The following is an 18,694-nucleotide window of genomic DNA, read 5'->3' as shown; positions in this document are numbered from 1 at the left end:
CTCCTTTATTTGAGCGGGACGCTACTATTAACAGCATGTGTGTTTGATGAGCTGTCTCAAAATGAGCCCTCATTAGCAGCCAGGCCTCCGGCCATTTTCCACTGGCTTCATAAGAGCGGTTCACGCTTTTTAAAACAACACACTTGTTCCAGAAACCTGCAGACCTATTTTGATGAAGATTGTTAAATTTATTTTCCATTATTGTGTGTTCTGCTTGGAACAACTTGGAAAGTGTTCAAACAGATTGTTGGTGTAAGGAATGTATGGCATCATCAATTCAATTTACTAGCCAAGGTCTGTTTAAAGTTTGAGCACGTGTTTTGTTGTGGGGTGACTGAAATGATTTTCGACTTCAAGAAACACAATTTTTTAAATCACTGCAGTCAGTGAATAATGAGGAACATTTATTGTCAAATAAAGCCTTAGGTGGAGATTGCAGACTAGTTCATAATTCAGTGTGTTTCAAATTTACTTAAAGCAGTAAACATATGCCAGAAATATAATATATGTTCAGACATTTATTGAAAGTAAAAAGTCCCACATTCCTGTTAGACATTGGCATTGCCCAGTGTTTCAATGTTTTTTCCATCTCTGTCTATAACTACAATATAAAGATTTTGAATGTCTTTGCTTGTGAAATGCCAATTTTGCGTTTATACTCCCCCTGAAGTGAAGTGATTGTCACTTGTGATACACAGCAGCACAGCACATGGTGCACACAGTGAAATTTGTCCTCTGCATTTAACCCATCACCCTGAGTGAGCAGTGGGCAGCCATGACAGGCGCCCAGGGAGCAGTGTGTGGGGACGGTGCTTTGCTCAGTGGCACCTCGAACCGGCAACCTTCTGATTACGGGGCCGCTTCCTTAACCGCTAGGCCACCACTACCCTAAACAGTTGTTACTTAACATGGTCAAATTGCATCTTAATTCCTGTGAGTACTGAACCCTGAAAGATCTCATGATGAAAGTGTAAGGGTCTGCCATGTCAGATTTTGCCAACTGGCAAAATTTTACTCCATAAAATAGGGGGCAGTGTTTGAACAGAAAGCTGTGAACCCCATCATATAATTGTGTTTAATGGTTGTCATGACTGAAGAGATACATGACATTCTTATGGCTCATACTGTCATAAAATTAGTTAGAGTAAATGCCATTTAATTTAATCCAGTACAAGTCATTTGAATGCGTGTATCCAATACATCCAATAATAACAACTGTTCATGATTTATTTTTGTCCACTTAAATATTATACAAATAAATAATCTTTTACAGTCATAAGCAATGTTTCATCATGATACAAATGCTTTTTGTGTGTGTGTCTTTTCAGTTGTGTTTACTGTGGTTTAAACCTGCATTTCACATGAGATGTTATTGTACTTTATTTTACATTACAGCAATTATAAATATAATTTGAAACAATATCATGTACTGCAAAAAGTATATCATATAGGTCAAGTTATGAGCTGGCATATCACATGGTACAGCATGCCCTCTAGTGTACTGTGTTATATTATATTATATTATATTATATATTTACCATGTTACTCATACATTTTCAACCAAATAACACATAATACACATTAATACATGCTTCAATGGAACAAGTTATTACTGCATGTATTTTACTGTAAAATAAAGTGCAACCAACTCAAACTATAAATATCAAAACGTGTTCCTATTTACAATGACCCTTTGTCTTCCCATTTCATTCACATTAGATAAAGTACATCCATATATCCACTTCGCTTTGTTCTTTTTTTTTTTCAAATAATTTGGCACAAAGTGTTCATAGTTCATCCTATGCCTCTGATGATTTAACAATCTGAAGGGATTCAGTCTGCGGATGTTCTGTTCAGTAGTGCCTCCTTCTTCAATGAATACTTCTCAGTGTGCACCATGCATCACACCATGATTGGGAGGAAATGTGTAGCAGTGTTCTTTCTCCTGGTCTTCCTCCCTCGCAGTGGCTTTCCTTTGGCACTAAGGCCAACAAACATTTGCCTTTTCCTGTTTCTCCAGTCTGCTGATGCATAAGTGTTGTAGCCATTCTCCTCTATTCTCTCCTTTAGCCTACAGTTAATCCCATATTGTCTCTAAAAAAAAAAGTAATTCAATGAGTTGAATGCTGCACTTCATATTTACTCACACAAATGTATATGTGTAATAATTCAACACAGATACCTGCAATATTTATACCCCATATTCTTGAATTAATCAGGGTTTGATATAAATCTATAGCTCCCGCAACCCAAATGTGTATTAAGTGGTTATTAAAAATGATGAATGATTCCTTATATTAATTTTATTAGCCATTTTGTCTGTGTTGCCCAGTGTATACAACAATGGTTAACTTACTGCTCCATACAGTTCCCCCTTCTTGTTAATTGCCAAGTAAAAGTTGCTATAAAGTCCTTTGATGGCCACAATGCCCACATCAACTGATGTAATCTCCAGAATACCTGAAACAGAGAATTAATTTGCCTGTTACTTTATGAAACACTGTTAAAAACATTACTCACAATAGTCACTGCACTGTATTTTCACTCATCCAAACAGAGGAATCTGATGAGCCCTGGAGTTGCGAGAAAGTTTGAGTTTTTGGGTTCCTTCATATAAGTATCTGTGCTGTGTTTGTGCCTTTGAGATTTGTTGAGTCATTTCTAATCACTTATAAGAATCAAATTTAATTGTATGATGCCATTCCCATATTTTGTTTCTAATATCTCATTGGCATTAATGAAAACATTTCGGTCGCAGTACAGAGGTGACGGCATCATAAGTAATTACGTAAAAGAATACAGCGTGTCCCAGCTCATATTTACACTTGAGAGCTTGGCTCAGTGAGTGCCACCGGTATCAATGGTCAGCACAGACGATGCCTGTCCACGTGCTCTTTGCCCAGGTTCCCTCACTCATGTGCTCCAATTCAGCATATTACTTCCCAGACTGTCACCTTTGAGTCAACGCGTTGCCACGGACAACCTTTTCACCTCATGTGATGGATAGTTATCCAATCCTGATAACCACATAGGAGGTGGACATGGGTGGGGGGTGTTGAACTTCAGTAGGGGTTCCCTTTGATCAAAACCATTGTTGAAAGGTGATTGCTACTCTGTGACAGACTGTTTTTGGTTCAGGGCTTTATCCAGCAACACGTGAATGCCTTAACTTACTGCACGAGGATTCATTCATTTGTATGTGGCCAACGATGAAAGTTGCTAACATGGAAATGTACCCCAGGGCAGCCGGCCAATATCCTCCATCTCCATCTTTTTAACAAGTCTGTGCTGCACTGCTACAGTTCAGCCTCCAGGCGAAAAAAAAAAGTGTCAACCTGTGAAGTGGTGCTCTGGCCATGACACAACAGCCACCGAAGATCTGAGAGCGCTCCTTCTGTAAGGGATCAGGTTGCAGGTATCGAGTGAGGATGTAAGACTATCTAGGCTGCTCTCTGTCTCCCCTGTAAACAGAAGGAGGATGAAAGGATAGAGAACAGAGGCAGGATGACAGAGAGACAGGAAGGGATTAGAAAGGCCTCAATGATCAATGATCAAAGACAGAGAGAATGAGAGCGGGAAAGAAGTAGAGAGACCAGGGCCCAGTCAAACGTCACATGATGGTGACAGAGAGAGGCCGAGCGAGACTGTCACAGTAAACAACAACAGATAAACATGGACGCTCCGCTCAGTCATGTAGAAATGTTGCTACTGCTGAATCATCATGCATTATTGATTAAAAGCAGTGTTTGGTGTTACTATGTAGATTCATCACTTTTCACTATAATACACCTGATCACATGATATTAATGATTGCAATCATTTGAAATGCAGAAATTGGCAAGTCTTAATGTTGATTTGTCAGCATTTCATCACATTACAGCTTTTCAAAACCAGTTCCACTGGTTGCATGCAGACACAATTCAGTGCTGAGGCTCAGCAACGTGCCACTTGGCAGTTTTCATATTTTATTCAAGTGTACAGCCATTCTGCTAAAAAGGAACTAAATGTTAAAAACAAAAAGCTGGTTGATCTTAGTAAAGTCTTTCAAAAATTTCAAAATATTAACACATTTTTCAAAAGTATATATATGCGTCCAATGTATTATGCTAGAGCTAAGTCAATTCCATTAACTGCAAAATTATCAACTTAATGCTACTGATAATAATCCATTTGATCATGAAATATTCTATTTGCTAATTTTTGCAAGCTATGTCTTGTCAGCAAAATGAGTAATTTGTGAGAAATCAAATGGAAACTAAAATCAAGACACAAATGGCCGCTCTGGAAGTGTTTCAGAGCACACGGCCACACACCGAGAAAAAGCACAAAACAACCGTGTTTATAACCCCAAATCACCTTTTTGCAGGGTTAACAAGAACACTTGCGTCAGTGTTGGGGTGGCATTTCCCTTGTTTTCCCTGATGCATGACTGATCTGCAGTGGTCTGTTTGTAGTAACGGTACATGGTACATTGGCCTGGACTGATACGTTACCAGTGCGCACTGAGGGGCTTTTTCCATAGCAGGTTGCCAAAGGGAATTTTCTCAACAGCCCGTGTTACTATTTGTGGGACCTAAACATAGGAACTCTGGAAAATGTTGGTGTCAAGCTCCCATGCAACAAGACAACATGTTGACCAGTCAGTCAAGGTTCTTCATGGTGACTCCCAGAGAGAACGCCGCAAAGTCTTTCTCATCGTCCTTCTGTCATTTTAACTTCCTGACATATTGCGAATAGGAGACGTTCATTTCCCGTCACACATTATTGGTGTTTATTGCTTGAGAATGTTGTTCACATTCTGTGTTTTCAGCAAGCCACGAGGACGATCCGGGACAAATGGTTTTGCGTACAAATACCATTTTGTTGGGTCCCTGGGGACCATCAGCCAACATGAGCATCCAGACGGAATACCGGGTACCCCTCCTGCTGTTGGAGGGAACTTTGGGCAGACTTTTTAAACTCTCGAGATCAGATGTTCAAACACCAATTCCATGTAGTTAAGGGGTGTTTTTTGTTGTGTTGAGGTTTTTAGAGGTTTAATGTGATAAAAAAAAAGCTTAATAGCAGGGACACACCTCAGCAAGTTTGCATAGGAAACACTTTGCCTTCAAAACAAGACAAGCAAGAGCCAAGGCTGCGCGCGTGTTGTTGCAGAGCCACATATGCTGTGTCGAGGTGCTGATTTGAACTATACACGCTGAGATGAGACTCCCCGCTGCTCGTAAATTTTGCGCATTTTTCCCCCTTGAGCAGGATACAGGTCCATGTGGGACAGTTTGTTGCTGGCATCTCCATAAATCTGTGGGCGTGCGGCTGTGGGGTCTTCTGACAGACTGGAATAAGGTCCGGGTCAGACAACTGTGTTCGGATCTGCAGCGAAGATCCCTGAAAAGCCACGTTGAACCATTTATCCCATCTCCGCTTTTATCTTGAAAGTTGCTGAGTCACTTTGATGGCGCGTGGGTCTACTAAACATCTAGCCTGTTGTGGTCTCTCTTAATCTATTAATTGCTAATGCTTTTTTTTTTTTTTTGTAGTTGCTGTGGCCCAGCCACTGTCCTGTCTGTCTTTTAGAAGAAGTCATGCTTTTTGCTGTCTCGTGGAGTTCAAGTGCAGCATCCCTTAAAAGAGGTCTTGCCTGAGGAGGACTGCGGTATCGCTTTCCGCCCTCACTTGATATGGTGGCATTATCCGCAGTGTAATTCCACCCCCCCAGGTTATGCCTTTGTAGCCACACAGTATTGATCTAGAAGGGCTACAGCTTTGATCCGAGGACAATGATGTTCAAAACATCCCATTCATTGTGTGGCACCTTCACACACATCTTCGCCGCAGAGACCACACACTCCTACTAATAACGAAACTATATTGTCTGTTTATAGGTTTATGAATGGGTGCAATATCCATTTTAATAAGCAATTTAATTTCACTGCTCGGAGCAGTATTATTGAAAAAAGGCCCATATTTTCATTGAAGGCTGATTGTAAAACTGTGAAAAAAAAGCAAATACAGTCACTGCCATATTTCTCTCCAAGCAATTGAAATGTGTGGCTGCGAATGCCCACCAGAGCACATTAAAAGGTCTCATAAATACGGAGTAAGCGTGTGCTTAATGCCTGTGCACCCGTTCGAACGTGCATTTGGGCCTCATGCAAAATTAGCTCTTCACACATGGCGTCTGGATCAGACAGCGTACACGTTTCAAGCGTGCATGTGCAGAGCGTGTCGATGGCGAACCCACACGTAACGCAGAAACGGAAGAAAGCTTTCTGAAGGTTAAAAATCTGAAGGTTTTGGTGGCTGTACGAGCCGAGCCTCCGAGTGTTTGCCCGTGGCAGAATTAAAACCCACGAGGGTTAACCAGGGCCCAGTCTATCAGCGGCCCCCTTTTAGCTATCAGCAAACTACAGTCTTTGTGTTGATTGTTTAGACAGAGGAGATAACAGGGGGATGTCTGGTTCTACTTAAAATGCACTCTGCTGTGAAATATTTGATCTTAACTGACCCCTTCGCTGTATTCCAAAGAATGCAGGACTCAACGAGCCAGCAAGTACAAACTCTTGGAGGAAAAAGCGGTGCTGACGGTTTTCGTTGAACCAAAAAAGAACATTCGTTTAAGCCCCAGACAAATAATGAATAATTTAGCACACAAGGCCAGACAGAAAAGACACACTTACTTACAGGAAGCACGGGCAGAGGTTCGAATTACAAACCTTTAACTCTCCGATATGGGCACATTGGCTCCAAATTCTAAATGTATATTCGTTCAAAATATCATAAAACCCACTAAGAGCGACGGGTTTTAAACATAGATTTCAGAAAGAAAAAAAAACATCTGTGTAAAACCGGTGAAGCCTTCTGGTTTGTCTAATATAATACAATATGATATAAATGTTCTGATATTGTTCCATGTTGGTCCATCACAACACGCTTTCGAATGTGAAATGATCCCTTTAAGGTGTGCGACCCTGAGTGTGTGCTGGTGACTTACTGAGGGCATCGTCTTTGCTCTTGGTCCCGTTGACCGTCCCATTCGGATCGATCCTGAGAAAGAACTTCTGGAAGGAGAACAGCTTCCTCCTGCGCACATCGCCCTGGAGGTGGTTGTAGCTCCGCACGTGGCGCCCGACCGCCGCGGACGAGTTGGCGGGAGCCGGCAGGCAGCAGAGCAGCCCGAGCAGCAGGAGCAGAGAGAGGCAGCCCAGACGAGACAGGCCACCCCTACTCACTTGCCATCTCCACATGGTGGTGGCGTTCTGATGGATGCCGGGAGCGGCGCAGAATGGGACATGCTTGGCGAAGGCTGGCGGTGGTGAAGGTAGCTGCTGGAAAGAGGAGAGGAGCTCAGTGGCCCTGCCGCTGTTCCTCACTTTTCAACAGGTCCCACATCCAAAAAGAGCCGTGGCCCAACGTCATCACCGCCGGTCTGGGCTTCTTCTTCTTCTTCTTCTTTTTTCTGGCCTTGCAGCAGACAGGTTCAGCAGCTGTTCACAGCGGTGGGAAAGGATAAAAAAAGGTTCACAAGTGTGGGATTTAGGAACAGCTGTTGAAAAAGGTCCTCTCCTTAATCTTCAAAAGCTTCTCTCCCATTTTCCACTTAAGTGTCTTTGCATTTCTCCTCAGGAAAGAGTGTGGGGTCTCCTTCTCTTCACACTGACCCTACCCTGATTGAGCTTGCTGGCAGGACAAGTCTCTATTTGACCATCAAAGTTGCCGTTTTTTCCTCTTTAAGTCGCTTGAGATGGACCTTCTGATGTTGCTTCTGAAGTTCTCCCTCTCTTTTGCTCCCCCCCCTCCCTCTGTGTGTCAGTCAATATCTCCCTCCCCTTCTCACGTTCTCCCACAGCTTGCTCCACCTCATGTATCGCGCAGCTGCAGCGAGCAGGCCGGGCATGGGCTGAGTCTGGGGGTGAGGCGGCCGGTGTGGAGTTGGATTTCCCTGCAAGGCATCAAGACACGGGTTCTACCCACCATTTATTTTCCAGCCGACCAGCTCAGTGTGCAGGGGAGCAGAGGAGGGGTCCTCCACAGCGGGGTGGGGGTTGGGTTCAGGGCTGTCTATGAACCTGAAGTGGATGAATGTTGCAGATAGGGGAATGGGATGCCCTCACATTCCATCTCGCCCCCTCCTAAAAGCAGCATATTTTAAGTACTTTCACAGCTGGACATCCAAAACCTGAAGACAAACCTCCTCAAAAGGCTCCTGTCATTCAGTCAACACGTCCCAGGACTGAAAGCCGAAGAAACGTGCATTTCTTGCGATTCACTCGCAGACGTCTAGGATGCAGCTCCGCTGGGTAATGCAGTCTAAAGTTTCACCTCCAGAACTTTTTTTTTGGTCAGGCCTGAGGTCTCAGCTTTCCGCTGTGCTTTAGTCACCAAGAGTAGCAAGTTCTGAACCTGAAGTCGTTTCCTTCATTCACAGCCAGAACGTCTGGGTCGGCAGACACATTGGTCCGCTATCTGAGCATGAGGTGTAATCTCTTGGCTTAGCTAAATAAATAACTGCAGTGGTTCCCCCTACTGATGTGAAATCTAATGACAGACCGAGTTGGGGTCTGATCCCGACACAGCTGCGCTGAAAACAGAGATTCAGACAGAAGTAAAAAATCGATCTTCCATAATGAGCCGGAAACTAGTTACCTCAGTTACCCTGGAAAACAGCACCACAAAGTTCCTTACAAAGACACTGCGCCTTATCTCTGCTTCCTTTGTTGTCCAAGTCCTTGCCAAAAACCACCGCAAGGAATGACAGTGGAAACGAGGAACTGATCACAGACAGTCCAATAGTCTTTTTATTCTGTCTTATCAAGACAAGCAAACACACAGTAACAGATAAAGCCTTCTAGTATTTAATTCACTTCAAATGACTTTGTGGAACCTTCAGTAGCATGTCAAACCACAAGGGACACTCACAACACGTTTTGGTCAGATTTTACTTTTTGGATAATGGGTACAGATCAAAATGAACCCTTACTTGACAGAATGTACATTTCTGTCTAATAGGTTTGCCGTAATTTTGGAATGTCCTTGGTTTCCAAATAAAAACGAGTTAAAAATAACAGTTTATTTCAAATATTTAAATTCTAACAATCAGAGAAGCTTTTAAAGAGACAGACTTGCATTGAAGCAACTTTCTATTGTATGCAGATATTCCATTCATTAACAGCCATCCCTGTCATTCCCAACCAGAGGAATGTCTGGAGAGGGATCTTGATCAATCTGGTGTTCTTTTAACAGACATCGCAATTGTTTTCTATCAAATATTTTAAACGGTAGTTCACCATAAACAAAACCTAATGATATTCGTTTTTATTAGTAGCAGTGTTTTCCAGGGTATTTATCATATGTCTCTTAAATCTCAGGATATATCTTTACAACAACAGAATGAATGAATTATTACTGACCACTGATTCCTTGTGCTGTAATATCCCTGAGCTTTGGAGGACTGAGTGGGATCGGCTGGGTTTTTATCTCTCTCTGTGATCTGAAGATTTACTTGTTACATTATCTTTATTGATCTATTTCTGTGCTTTTCTCCCTGGGTTCAAGTAGTGAAGGTCTCACATGTGTTCCTCATATTTTACAGAGGACTGTTCACATTTTTACTGCTGAAAACAAGGAGAAGAATCTAAATAGGTCTGAATCAAGTTTGCAACGAAGATTTAGCCAGATGATGGAGAAGCGTGTGCTATTTCATTTTATTTAAACATATGGACTGCATTGGTTAGATAAAAGACACAAAATAGGTCAACATTTCAACATAAAACATTAACTATTTCCTCACTGTGAATTCCTTATTATTTGAAACAAAATTAAATTAAACGTTCTGAATATTTGAAATAAAAGATTAGAAGATTAGAAATAGTATTCTGTATACTGCCAAGTTATAAAAAAACAAAGGCAAACATAGATATGTGGAGTATACAATTTTACATAAAAATATGTGTCTAGCTCAGAATGTTTTGATTTGATAATTGCTAGACGTAAAAATGAATATTGATATGTCCTGTAAGACTTTTGGTACGTTTGGTCCCACTGGCCAAACCCTAAAGCAGGAGTTACCATGAAAATTAAATCCCTAAAACAGAGAATCTCTAGTTTACCATCTAAAATTCATGTTTAATTCATGCTTTAATCTCATTATATTTTATTCAGCCTATACTGAAGCATATCACCATCATTGTTAATCTGAGAAGAATCTCTTATTATCTCATGAAGAGTATGAAATTAATCAACGAGTACCTTTTTTTCACCATCGAAGATGACACAAAGGTGGACAAAATGGGCACAAATATTGACATTGCCACTTATATAATGGACAACAAGCTGTCCCGTTTGTGCGATCAGAATGTCCCACGTTCCCACCCTGCAGGCGAGCTTTTTGAGGAGCCAGCTTCCCAGAGGGCTGCTGGTTTAATAAAGGTCTCAAGCTGGAATGATTGTGCCAGTGCCACAGCCTGAAGACAGGCAGATTTCCTCCAGATGAGAACACTACTCTCATATTGCACTTTTATTACTCCATTACCGCTTGAGAACCGTTTGAGATTCATGTTTTGAAGATGATGTAAATGGTCCGAAAACATTTTCAGAAGCTTTTATTGCTTTAGATTATAGTCATTTAGAAATAAATGATGCATACTTTTGTTCAATTTGTGAACCTGTTGATTCAGAAGTCAGTTTAGAAGCTATGTTCTGATCTTTGGTTTGTCTATATGATATGGAAGGCTATATGGATAAATATGGACATGCAACCAATACACACTTAAATACACTATTAAAGGTCCCCTGTTGTTTGCTTACCACCTAAACTACTCCACAGACGGTTTCCGTGCAATTTCGTCTGCCCTATGTGCAATCCTCTCCCACCTCGACAAAAAATTAACATCAGCCGGCATTCAATACTGTCATCCCTCAGAAGCTGGTAATGAAGTTGGACCTGCTGGGAATAAGCTCTCCACTCTGTAGCTGGATCTTGGACTTTTGTAACAGACAGGCCTCAGTGCGCTTATAGGAAATGACACCTCCAAGGTCCTCAGGTTCCCCACAGGGATGCTGCTCAGTCCAATGCTGTTCACTCTGCTGACACAAAACTGTGCTGCACAGTACAGTTCGAACCACATCATCAAGTTCACAGATGACACAACAGTAGCCTACAGAGAGGAGATGAAACATCTGGTGGATTGGTGACTCTCAATGTCACCAAGACCAAAGAGATGGTTGTCAGCTTCAGGAGGAAACCGACTGTCCCCACCACACTGCACATCGATGGATCTGCTGTTGAGATTGTCAGCAGCGTGAAGTTCCTGGGTGTGTACATGACCTCTCCTGGAGCCTCAACACCACCTCCACCACCAAGAAAGCCCAGCAACGTCTGTACTTTCTCAGGAAGCTGAAGAAGGCCAACCTCCCTCCTCCCATCCTCACATCACACCTGCACACCTGCGCGAAAGGTGTTGATGACATAATTTCCGCGAATGCCCCCTCAAATTCTATATGCTGCTTTCTTCCTAGTCTGGCATTTAAGACTACAGACACTGAAATGGCACGTCCTGGGAAATCTCATTGTGGGACAGGATCAAAAGTGGCTGTAATTTTGCACCACGGTTTGGGTGCAAAATCTGATTCGGTGGTACTTAAATATGACTGGGTCCCAGCATCCCAGCAGAAAACCTGGAACAGTGCGCAGCGAACTAAGGCAATTAAAAGGGGGCCATAACCTGGGGCTAATGGGACTGGAACCAGAGGAGATGCTGAAGCAGTGGGACAATGTGCCCATTAAGAATATCCTTATTATGCCAGTTTTGGTCCTTTACAATGAATATTGTTAGCACATTGTTGATGATTATACAGTTGTCCTTCCAGAACAATAATGATATATTATTATCATACATATTATTATATATTAAGGCAACATGAGGAGGTGGTCCAAATGTTTCTGAATAACTGGTTGTCTTTCTTGTCCATGCAACATGGACCAGAGTGTATACAGCATTTACCAGATGCCCTTATCCATAGCGAATTACAATCAGTCGTGACAAGGACAAGGACACTCAGGGACACAATGGTAGTAAGTGGGCTACTACCACCACTACCAATTTTCACCTGTCATGCAGAGACACTCAGGATGGACAAGTCCCAAACCAGCTGTCAAGACAGAGGACTTCTCAATCACAGTGGTGGAAGGGATGGTCACTGTCATATGTCTTCATTATAAAAAAAAATAACCATATAACCAATGCAAGGAGAGCAGACCAATCACTAAAATGACAGGGCCATAATTCTGGACATGAAACCAAGGGGCTTGCCTCACACCTGGAGACCATTTCCTTACCAGCCCTGCACCATGTGGGTGTGGCCTTGACTCCCAGAACACAGGCACTTTTTGCTAGTCACGAAACATAAATATTTCATTCGCACTCCGTCATCCGGTGGCACCGGGGTATCTCATTGCAACGATGAGGTTCCAGTTCCTGTTCTCCTTTGGCTTGTGGATGTTTGTAATGTTATCCACCATCCAGTGACTGCCGTTTACCTTGCAGATGGATGAAGGGATTGATTTCGCAAAGCAGAAGGAATTTATTTACAGGTCAAATTTGTCATTTAATTTGATTCTAGCAACTTGCAGGCATGATATTGACCATCATACATGGGTTTAGTATAACATGACCATGTATTGTATTTAAGAGCAATTTCATATATCGTTCAAAGAAAAATAGAGAATATAAACATTTGAGGGCTGTCAAAATTAATATGTCAATCACTCTTAAAGTAAAAAAACTATTCATGTATGACTAGAAAGAGGCACAAGTGGAAAACATGTGAACAGAACAGAAAAACAGGCTTCTGTCTAGAAGTCTACAAATGCTGGACCCGTGCGGATCCAGCCATGGTATTGTCCCCACTGCTGTCTCCTCCAGTGGCGACCCATTTGCCCCTCTGTTGTCAGGAATATGGGTCCTCAAGGTAGGACAACAAGAGCAATAAATATTGGAGTCAGACAGAGCTCTGGACCAAACACTGCACATCAACCTGTACACGCAATTCCCACTGTGAAGCATGGTGGTGGCAGCATCAAGCTGTAGGCAAAGTTTTTTTCTGCAGGGACAGGGAAGCTGGTCAGTTAAATATAGGGAAATCTGGGAAGAAAATCTGAAGAACAATTTCCTCCATAATAATATTTCGTTTTCCTTGCTCTGTGAATGTTTGTTTCATCCCCCATCACATGCTGCTACTCTCTCTTTATTCATTGCATAAACACAATGTCACTTTGCATAATCACTTGCATTTTGATGGATAGTTATATTATTATTGTTATTGAGTTTGAGCTATTTTTGATACTTGCACTATTCTACTATTCTTCAATTCTTATTGTATATATTTATTCCTCCTATTACTCCTGTTCCTCTTGCTGCATCGCGCATGTTTTCGACAAAAGAATTTCCCGCCGGATAAATAAAGTTCTTTCTTATCTTATGTTAATATGCTTATTTGTGGTGGTCAAAAACCCCATTAAAGGCATTTAGGTTTGTTGAGGTAACATGAATATTAAACCACTAGTAAAGTGATGAGTAAGGAGAGTAAAGTGTATATAGTTAATGGCGGACAGTGGCAATAAGACGGTATGCGAATATGATGTGTGTCACGTTCCCCTCTAGCTCAGGTGAAAAATGGAGGACGCAAGTTGAAGAAATAACAATGCGTATTTTATTTGAACTCAAAAAACAAAATGAAAGAACTGAAATGTCCTTGCGTGAAGTGCCACGCCTCTCCTCTAGAAGCCAGGTTGTGGGATCTTCCGCGAGGTCCTCGGCGAGAGCCAAAGATCGCCCTAGTCTTGCCCAGGCTTCGAACCGGTGTGGCGGAGCTGTATTGAGCCTAGAGGGGAGAGTTGAGTTCCAGTCCTTCTATGGGGTTCACTGTCAATTGCCGTTAAGGCCAGCATGCAGTGCAGCAACGAACTCTGGTTGTGTGAGGGAGACCGAACGCAGGACTAGAGGGACCGGCTGGTTATAAAGAGGAGTGGACAGACCCATTACCGCTAAACTAACCAACCACCGATCAGAAGTCATTACCCCGCTAAGCACCCGTGATTACCACCACTTACCTGTGATGAAGAACAGGTGGGAATAATCAGGGTGCTAGTGAGCCCCGGAAGAACACACTAATACATGGGAGAGGTAGACCGCTGGGGGCATGGCAGAGGTGGCACGAATGTTACAGTACCCCCCCCCCCCCTCCAGGACCGGCCCCCGAAGTGGGGCGAGAGCGGCCTCCTGGCTGCGCAGGGCCACGCCGAGGCCTCCCACCGCGCCGTGGTTGGGCCGGCCGACTGGGCGGATGGCCGAGGTCTGGGTGCTGGGCGATCGAGGAGTTGCCTCACCCGATATGCAGGAGCCCCCTCGACCTCCACCGCCACGGGGAGCATAGGGGTAGCTTCCCCATCATCCAGCGGTCCAGGGGTGACAGGCTTAAGAAGGGACATGGAATACCGGGGAGACTTTCATGTGCGAGGGTAACTGCAGTTTAAAGGAAACGGGATTAACTTGTTTGAGGATAACAAAAGGGCCTACGTACTTGGGGGATAACTTCTTTGATGGGAGATGGAGTTGGAGATCCCGGGAGGAGAGCCAGACTCGATCACCGGCCTTTAAAAACAGGCGTATCTCTACGACGCCTATCCGCTTGCTTGGTGAATTGACGAACGGCAATTCACTATGTAATAGTGAAGTTGAACCCGGCGAAATAGAGGGCCCACCGGGCCTGACGCGAATTTAGCCGCTTAGCCTGCTGGATGTATTGGAGATTCTAATGATTGGTCAATACCGAAAAGGGGTGTCTTGCCCCCTCCAACCAATGATGCCACTCCTCTAACGCAGCTTTTACAGCAAGCAATTCACGATTCCCAATGTCATAGTTTCTCTCCGCCTCCGACATCTTCCTAGAAAAAAAAAAAAAAAAGCGCAAGGACGTAACCTTCCCGGGGACCCATAGCTCTGTGACAACACCCCCCCTAATCTGACCTCGGAAGCATCTACTTCCACCACGAAAGGCATAGCGAGGTCCGGAAGCTTAAGGATTGGAGCTGTGGTGAAGAGTGCCTTAAGCTCCTCAAACGCCTTGGTGGCGCCTTGGGGAGAATCGGATAATTTTTGGCTTCCTTTTTAGGAGGTCGGTGAGGGGCGCTGCCACAGAACTGAATCCCCTGATGAACCTACGGTAAAAGTTAGCGAACCCCAATAACCGCTGCAAATCCTTTACTGTTGTGGGCTCCGGCCACTCAGAAACAGCCCGTATCTTATGATCATCCATGCTAACACCTGCCGGCCCGATGTTATAGCAGAGAAATGCTACTTCCCGCTTGTGGAATTCACACTTCTCGGCCTTGGCATACAACCCGTTTTCGAGCAGGCGACGAAGGACGAGACAGACGTGTCTGATGTGGTCGTACTCGGTAGGCGAGTAGACCAGGATATCATCGATATAGACGATGACAAAGTGCATCAGGTAGTCCCTGAAAACGTCATTCATAAAGCTCTGAAAGTACGCGGGGGCATTGGCCAGCCCATAGGGCATGACCCGGTACTCAATGACCAGACGTTGTGCTGAACGGCATCTTCCACTTGTCGCCTGCTCGAATCCTAACCAGGTTGTAGGCACTCCGGAGGTCGAGCTCAGTAAAAAACTGGAGATCTATGGCGCAATCCCAAGCACGGTGTGGGGGAGGCTCGAGGCACTAAACACCTCCGCCAAATCAGAATAGTGAGGGGGAACAGAAACGGGCGAATCAGCTAAGGGGCTTTCAATAGAAGTAGAACTAATGGAAACGGGTGCCAAATTGCAATGAGAAACACAAGATGGTGACCACGCAGTAATAGTGCTTTCGACCCAATTGATGCTGGGGTTATGCAGGCGTAGCCGAGGTAGTCCCAGCACCAACTGGGTGTCTAACATGGGTAAAACAAAAAAAACTCTAGGGATTCAGAATGGTGAGGGGGAATAGAAAGTGTGACCAATTCAGATGTGCGTGATTGGTGCATTACTGTGATCGGCCGTGGCAATTCCACCCGGGATATTGAGAGAACAGAGACCAGGGATAAAGAGATGAAATTCCCAGCCGATCCCAAATCTATAAGGACAGACACAGGGATAGTGTTATCACCATGGGAAATGTCTCCAGCAACAAAAAACTGAGAACTGAATTGGTAGGATGTGGTGGATACTCTAATACTACCTCAAAGGCGCGGGCACCCAACTACAGAGTGCCTTGGGTCCACGCAGTAGAGACAAAGTCCTAGCTCTTTGCGTCTCCTCTTCTCCTCCTCCGACAATTGGGCGGATCCCAGCTGCATGGGTTCTTGGTCTGCTTCCGCACCCCCTGGACCAGGGGCAGGAGTCTCGGACACCGTTTCGGACCGGATCCGAGGACGAAAGCGTCTGGAAGTAGTTGTAGGCGCCACACGCCCTTTCCCACGCAGATGCTGGTCCAGCTTAACGGCCAGAGCGATCACGGCATCCAGCCCTAGATTGGCATCGCGGCAGGCTAGTTCAGTCTGTAAGTCTTGGCTCAACCCATTCCGGAACACTTCCAGCCACTGTCTGCAGCAAGGATCCGGAACTCAATCGAGTAGTCTGCTACAGAGGCGTTGCCCTGCCTGAGCCGCAGGAGGCGCTGACTGCTCGACTGCCCCTGGTCCGGGTGGTAGAAGACGGTCTTGAAGCTCGCCAGGAATGCCGCGTAAGACGTCGTCTCAGGGCCTCCTCCCCGATACACGGCTGCCGCCCAGTCATGAGCACGCCCAGAAAGCCGCTGGATGAAGACTGAGATTTTCTGATCAGGAAACTCCGCGAAATACAGCTGAAAGGAGAGCAGGAAATTCCTGCAGGTACCCGAATCCCCACTGTAACGCTCCGGCAGCGAAGCATGATGGTGGTTGGAGCTGCGTGGCTCCACTGTAGGTGCGCGCGGAGCTGGTGGTTGTGTAGGGGAGTGCAGGGCATTCACCACTTGCTGGAGTACCTCCAAGACCTGTTTCAGCTGTGTTTCATGGCAGTGAAGGATAGGAAGCAGCTGGGGGGTTTCTTCCATCGGCAGAGGGATGTGGGATGAGTCCATCTTCTCTCGTTCTGGTTCGGTCTTCTGTCACAATCCCCTCTAGCTCAGGTGAAAAATGGAGGACGCAGGTTGAAGAAATAACAATGTGTATTTTATTTGAACTCAAAAAACAAAATGAAAGAACTGAAATGTCCTTGCATGAAGTGCCACGCCACTCCTCTAGAAGCCGGGTTGTGGGATCTTTCGCGAGGCCCTCGGCAAGAGCCAAAGATCGCCCTTGTCTTGCCCAGGCTTCGAACCAGCGTGGCTGAGCTGTATTGAGCCTAGAGGGGAGAGTTGAGTTCCAGTCCTTCTATGGGGTTCACTGTCAATTGCCATTAAGGCCAGCATGCAGTGCAGCAACGAACTCTGGTTGTGTGAGGGAGACCGAATGCAGGACTAACAGGACCGGCTGATTATAAAGAGGAGTGGACAGACCCATTACCGCTAAACTAACCAACCACCGATCAGAAGTCATTACCCCGCTAAGCACCCGTGATTACCACCACTTACCTGTGATGAAGAACAGGTGGGAATAATCAGGGTGCTAGTGAGCCCCAGAAGAACACACACTAATACATGGGAGAGGTAGACCGCTGGGGGCGTGGCAGAGGTGGCACGAATGTTACAATGTGAGATTATAGATAATGAACCGTAGGCTCCTGCATCATTTGCCAGACAGATCGAAGGGGTTGCTGCGGTCCATCTGAAGAGCTTATGCATTTGTGTTTACACGTTTGTGAGTCTTAAAGCTACTTTATCCATGCACAGGTTTTTTGAGTAATTATTTGAGTGATGCACTACTATATAACTGCAGAGTTGCCATGAGCCATGAGACACTGCTGGTCCCTTGCATATTCCATTCCTAACTAACTTAAAGCTGTTTCTGGCCGACAACTACAGAGCACTTCAGAGTCTGTCTCAGGTTAGCTGGAACAGAAGAACCCACAACATTTGGCCTAATTAATTTGATCCCGGAAATCTGAACCCTGGTAGGTGCGCCATCATGCTGGCCTGTTTCACAGACAATATATATGGCATGTGAAGCCACGCAGCCAGACACTTCAGCAATTAAGTGTATTGAGTGGAATTCGGTCAGGCTTCAAAGATGCATGTTTATGTGGATGTGTCTGTGTGTGCGTGCCTGTGGGTTTATAGAGAGCTATAATAAAATCATAAAAATCTATTTTAAAAAGTTACCGGGAAAACTTTTGAATTAGAAAGAAAGTAAACCTTAAATTTGGTTTGACTGGCTAATGACAAAAAATTATGGGAAGAAGACATGTATAAGACAATTATAATTCAGATGTTTGGCCCCAAAGAAGTAAAATTCTTATAGTTTGAGATTTTCTATGTGAATCAAAAAGTAAAAAATTAAAGTAACTTATAACGGTTTAAATTATTAAAACCATTTCATAATGTTTTATTTGTTTGAAATGCACTAGTACTCTGAGATCATCATTTGAAGACTTTTTTTGAAGAATATTTCTGTTCTGCAGTTATTTGTGTCCACTGTCCACAAATGTCTGTCTACATGAAGGAGCTGCAGGTTTATCATTTCTTGTGGATTTCCAGCACAAATAAACGTTAGACAAGAGC

General features: G+C 44.2%; 1 protein-coding gene across 1 annotated transcript; it reads right to left on the bottom strand.

The window, feature by feature from the left end:
- Positions 1-1,062: 1,062 nt before the first annotated feature.
- Positions 1,063-7,768, bottom strand: fgf10b (fibroblast growth factor 10b). Its single transcript, XM_028996303.1, has 3 exons — positions 6,992-7,768; positions 2,357-2,460; positions 1,063-2,094 (listed from the first exon to the last, which is right to left on the bottom strand). Exons 1-3 carry the CDS (start codon positions 7,242-7,244, stop codon positions 1,903-1,905), a joined length of 549 nt encoding a protein of 182 aa, XP_028852136.1. The 5' UTR covers positions 7,245-7,768; the 3' UTR covers positions 1,063-1,902.
- Positions 7,769-18,694: the final 10,926 nt, after the last annotated feature.

Source organism: Denticeps clupeoides, chromosome 11 (assembly GCF_900700375.1).
Source record: "Denticeps clupeoides chromosome 11, fDenClu1.1, whole genome shotgun sequence".
Lineage (NCBI taxonomy): Eukaryota > Metazoa > Chordata > Actinopteri > Clupeiformes > Denticipitidae > Denticeps > Denticeps clupeoides.
This window is presented reverse-complemented; position numbering and strand designations above follow the sequence as displayed.